The sequence below is a fragment of the Echeneis naucrates genome, chromosome 4 (assembly GCF_900963305.1).
Source record: "Echeneis naucrates chromosome 4, fEcheNa1.1, whole genome shotgun sequence".
Classification (NCBI taxonomy): domain Eukaryota; kingdom Metazoa; phylum Chordata; class Actinopteri; order Carangiformes; family Echeneidae; genus Echeneis; species Echeneis naucrates.
The window spans coordinates 18028981-18033868 of NC_042514.1; the positions used below are offsets into that span (position 1 = coordinate 18028981).

General features: G+C 44.1%; 1 protein-coding gene across 1 annotated transcript; it reads left to right on the plus strand.

Moving 5' to 3' along the window:
• Nucleotides 1–393: 393 nt before the first annotated feature.
• On the plus strand, nt 394–2209 carry foxd3 (forkhead box D3). Its single transcript, XM_029500290.1, has one exon. It carries the CDS (start codon nt 807–809, stop codon nt 2001–2003), a length of 1197 nt encoding a protein of 398 aa, XP_029356150.1. The 5' UTR covers nt 394–806; the 3' UTR covers nt 2004–2209.
• The last annotated feature ends 2679 nt before the right edge of the window (nt 2210–4888 follow it).

Here is a 4888-nt window from a genome sequence, read left to right on the forward strand (position 1 = left end):
TTAGCTGTCGTCGTTCTCGTTGTGAAGCTTTCGACAGTTTGTATTAGCAAAGTTAAAGGTTTGGATTTGTTTTTAGGCAGCCACGTTAATGCGCATCAGATCTTTCAATCATGCGGGCCAATTTTCTCTCCCCCTCCTCCTCCTCCCTCTGCCACCGTTAAATGGTCTATGACGGACGAACACAGAAATCAGCGGAAAGCAGCATTGCCGATGTCCCATTGTTGACAAATCCATGAAACAACTCCAGTTTGCATGGTTTAACAGAGAGGAGAGGAGGGAGGAGAGGAGCGCAGAGGGGGCGTCTGTCGTCACCGTACCACGTGTCCTGCACTGATAGTATATCTTATACTGAGAAAAGTCATCTATCAGACAGCCCTTTTAAAAGCTCCGGCCTTTAAAAGCAGCATGTGTCATCTCCACTTGGTTCTCCAAATATCGCGCCTATAGGAAATATACGCACCGAGAAGGGACGTCGGAGCGCACAAGTCGCAACATCTCCAAACAACTTCGAGACGAGAAGAGCCGCTCCACGCCGGGCCTTGCTCACTTACAGAGGGGAGAAATATTTGTAGAAGTTGAAGTTTTCTCTTTGGCTTGACTGGCTGGCTGGCTGCGGGTTCGAACGCATTTAGATTTTGGGAGACATCCGATCCCCTTGACAGGAGCGACAAGAAAGTCCAGCAGAGCTGCTTGTGCCGTGTGCGCACTGACCGCGCTGGTTTTGATCTACGCATCACACCCGGTCGCTCGGTTGTTTTGGCTCCGGGAAGACTTTGTTATAAGAGAAAGTGTGAGTAGACCGTGAGATGACCCTGTCTGGAGGCAGCGAAAGAGCCAGCGACATGTCCGGCCAAACTGTGCTCACGGCGGAGGACGTGGATATCGACGTGGTGGGCGAGGGAGACGAGGAGGGCATGGAGAGGGTGGACAGCGACTGCGACAGCCCGGGGGGAGGCATCCTGCACGACCTCCGAGGGGAAGCAGGGGACGATGAGGTGGAAGATGAGATCGAGGTGGAGAAAGAGGAGATTAGGTCCGGTGGAGGGAGTCCGTGCTGCGAGAGCTCCGGGGAGGGAGAGGCTGGCACCGGGAAGGGAGAGGGTCACGACGGGAGCGCAGCGGCGGGAGGTGCGATCCAGAAGCCCAAAAGCAGCCTGGTGAAGCCGCCCTATTCCTACATCGCCCTCATAACCATGGCCATCCTCCAGAGCCCCCAGAAAAAACTCACCCTCAGCGGGATCTGCGAGTTCATCAGCAACCGTTTCCCGTACTACCGGGAGAAGTTCCCGGCGTGGCAAAACTCCATCCGCCACAACTTGTCCCTCAATGACTGCTTCGTGAAAATCCCGCGGGAACCCGGCAACCCGGGCAAGGGCAACTACTGGACCCTGGACCCGGCTTCAGAGGACATGTTCGACAACGGCAGCTTCCTCAGGAGGAGGAAAAGGTTCAAGAGAGTTCAGCCGGATGTGCTCAGGGACCAGACCGCGCTCATGATGCAGAGTTTCGGTGCGTACAGCCTCGGGGGGCCCTACGGGAGGCACTACGGGATCCACCCGGCCGCGTACTCCCACCCGGCCGCTTTGCAGTACCCCTACATCCCCCCTGTAGGTCCCATGCTGCCGCCGGGCGTCCCGCTCCTGCCCTCGGCGGAGCTGAACAGGAAAGCGTTCAACTCGCAGCTGAGCCCGAGCCTTCAACTGCAGCTCAACAGCCTGAGCACGGCGTCCATGATCAAATCCGAGCCGTCCAACAGGCCGTCTTTCAGTATAGAGAACATCATCGGGGTCTCCAGCGCGTCCTCGTCCTCGCCGGGCGCCGCTCAGGCTTTCCTGCGGCCTCCGGTGACCGTTCAGTCGGCCCTGCTGAGCGCGCAGTCCCTCTCTTTGACCCGGACCTCAGCCGCTATCGCTCCCATCCTCAGCGTGCCGTCAAATATCATTTCTGGACACGTTTTACCGTCAGCGACGGCGGCCGCAGTGTCCAAATGGCCCTCACAGTGACTTAAAAAGGTGGAAAAAAAAAAGAATAAAATAAAATAAACTCTTATTTTTATATAGAGACATTATAACCGGTGGAAGTGTGAAGAGCACAAATCAATAGGCAGCACTGGACTCTGTAGCCATGTAAAGACTGTTGAGACAGAGAAAAAAAGGAAAAGGAGATATTTCTGTACAGGTAATATTTGTAAATATTTGTATAAAAAAAAAAACAAAAAGAAAAAAAGGATGATTTTACCTGTTTGACTTTTACCTGTCTTATTTTTCTCTTTTGTTCTTGTTTGAGATCTGTGATGATTATTTTACATTTTTCTTTTTGTACTGGAAGCTCAAGTGGACCCTTCTTTTGGCTTCCTTTTAATACGAGACACAAAAAGCTCTGAAAAAAAATAGACTGTTTATAATAAAAAAAAATCAAATATATGTAATTCTATGTAGCTATATTGTGTTGTAAACTGAAATTATTTGTAAATAAATCAAAGAAAAATTTCAAATCAAAATTTCATTATTAACATTTATAAATGGTTTGATAAATTTATGAATGTTCTTGTTTGAATTTTTTCACGCTGTCGAAAAAATATCAAAGACTAGGAAAAGTGATTTTGACAACTGACAATGTAAAAGACATATTATTAGGCCCATCTATCACATAAAATCAAAGTTATCTTCTGAATATTATGTGCTTACATTTACTATATCATTTTCAAGTGTAACAATACGAATATGTCCGATGCACAGGATGCCGAAAAACCCCCAATATTTTTTTAAATGTCCCTTTTAAGTTTAATTCTAATTCCTAATTATGTTATTCTAATTATATCTGTCAAGTAACAGAACGGATTAAATTAGACTCTTACTGTAGCAGTTTTAGTCAATGGTGGCCATTCTTTTTGGTATAAATTTTAAAACCTGAATTCAGCTTTTAAGGATTATTTCTGGAGTTACTCTGTAAATTAAACGTGACATGCTGTCAAAGGTTATACTGACTCAAAATTGAGAGCATAAGCGAAAAGGCAGAAACTATTTTACCCTGAGATTTAGTGCAGACAAACCTAAATACTTAGTGATCCAAACTAGTTTAGGAAATATTGACCGTCTCAGAACCTTTAATCTGAAAGACACCATATTTTAAATGTAATGACATACAGGTGGGAAATATATGGCCATGTGGGGGCAAATAATATAATAGTTTAATTGTTTTTAAACTATATTAGTAGTTTCTCTGAGAAAGATCCCCGACTAGAGGTCACAGTTTAGATAGCTTTTAACTTACCATTACATCACTGCTCGTATCGTTTTACATTATATTCTGCGGCTTGGCTACTATAAAGGTAACAGTTTCGCAGTTGTGTCTGGCTAATCACTTTTACACAAACAGCAAATGGTGTGTGAGAGGGGGGGGGGGGGGGGGGGGGGGGGTTATAGTCGCTATATTTATCTGATCCCCATGGGAAAGAGAAAGGAGCCTCTCTCTCTGCTTCAATTCACTTTCAGACACCGAAGAAGGTGCTGATGATGCAAAGGGCTTCTCCAATGTCACCCTGGTATTTCCACTGAACTCATTCATCATCATCATCATCATTATTAGTATTATTATGATCATCATTTTATTATTATTGTTATTATTATTATTATTATTATTATTATTATTATTATTATTATTATTATTATTATTATTATTACTTTACAATTACTTCTTCATGGTTAGCAATTTTTGTTGTCTAATGGAGTTACTCTTGCCAAAATAACAATATTTGTCACTTCAGCGCACATCGTCCACGATTCCTCTAATCGAAATATAAACCAACACACAAACAAACAAACAAACAAACAAATACTACTTACTGGGTCAGAAATTCGGTAATTGGATGATATCCGTCATTATATTTGTCTCTCCACTTTTCATTCTCAGCTTATTAATTAAGGGAGTATATCATATTCGCATAATAACTTTAAAAGACAATTAAAGTGGTTGCACCCTCGGTCAGTTTGAGGAAACTAATTGTATAACGTTGATGAAAGATGCACAGTCAGCATGTGAAATAAGAGCCTATTTTTTGATGGCGCTCTGGTCTTCTGGGTTGACTCTAAAATCGAACAGAACTCCTCGAAAAATCTGATGTTTGAAAAGGGGGACGTGAAGCTCTCATAGCAGTCATTTTTCTAATCTGTTCTACTTGCCTTGGATCATGTGTGAGGCATGTGTGGTTTCACATTCAGGGTCAGCCTCCACAAAACAAAGTCCGCAAGCCTCATGCTCACATGCATGTCTCAGAGCGCCTCCAGCAGAAATGCGCAGACAGTCTCCGCTCCTTGTGATGTCTCAGTGTGTGTCTGTGCGTGTCTGGGTGTGTGTCTGTGTGTGTCTGTGTGGCTCCGGTGATACTGCAGGCTGACTACACTTCAGAACGAGACGGGAGTCGAGCCGCTAGGGGGCGGTACCTGACACCTTTGGCTCTTTTTGAGGGGATCACAGATATTTAGAAATACCATCTCAAACACCTGTTAATTGTCGCCTCGCTCCCATAGTTTATGTTTGTCAAATCGTTAGAACTGGTCAATATAACAATAACACAACAATGTTCATAAATTACTTTACTGAGGAGACATGGAAGCTTTTGATTATCGGGTCTAATCGATAATTTTCTTTTGACAGTTTTCTTTAACAGCAACAAGGATGGTAAATATTTTCATTCGCAATACCCAGTAATATTAAGACATCCATGACAGCAGTACGTAAAATTATGTAGACTACAGTTGCCTCATGGGCCAAATTAGACGGAGGTTTCCCTAATACTTGTCTTTGAGTAGGAAAATTGAATAGCCGATATTTACACGGTTCTAATTGCAGGTTGTAGGAGCAGATGATGACAACATATATTTTTAAA

What these genes read in the sequence shown, in the direction of transcription:
- foxd3 (XM_029500290.1), top strand. Translation starts at nt 807, where the DNA reads ATGACCCTGTCTGGAGGCAGCGAAAGAGCCAGCGACATGTCCGGCCAA.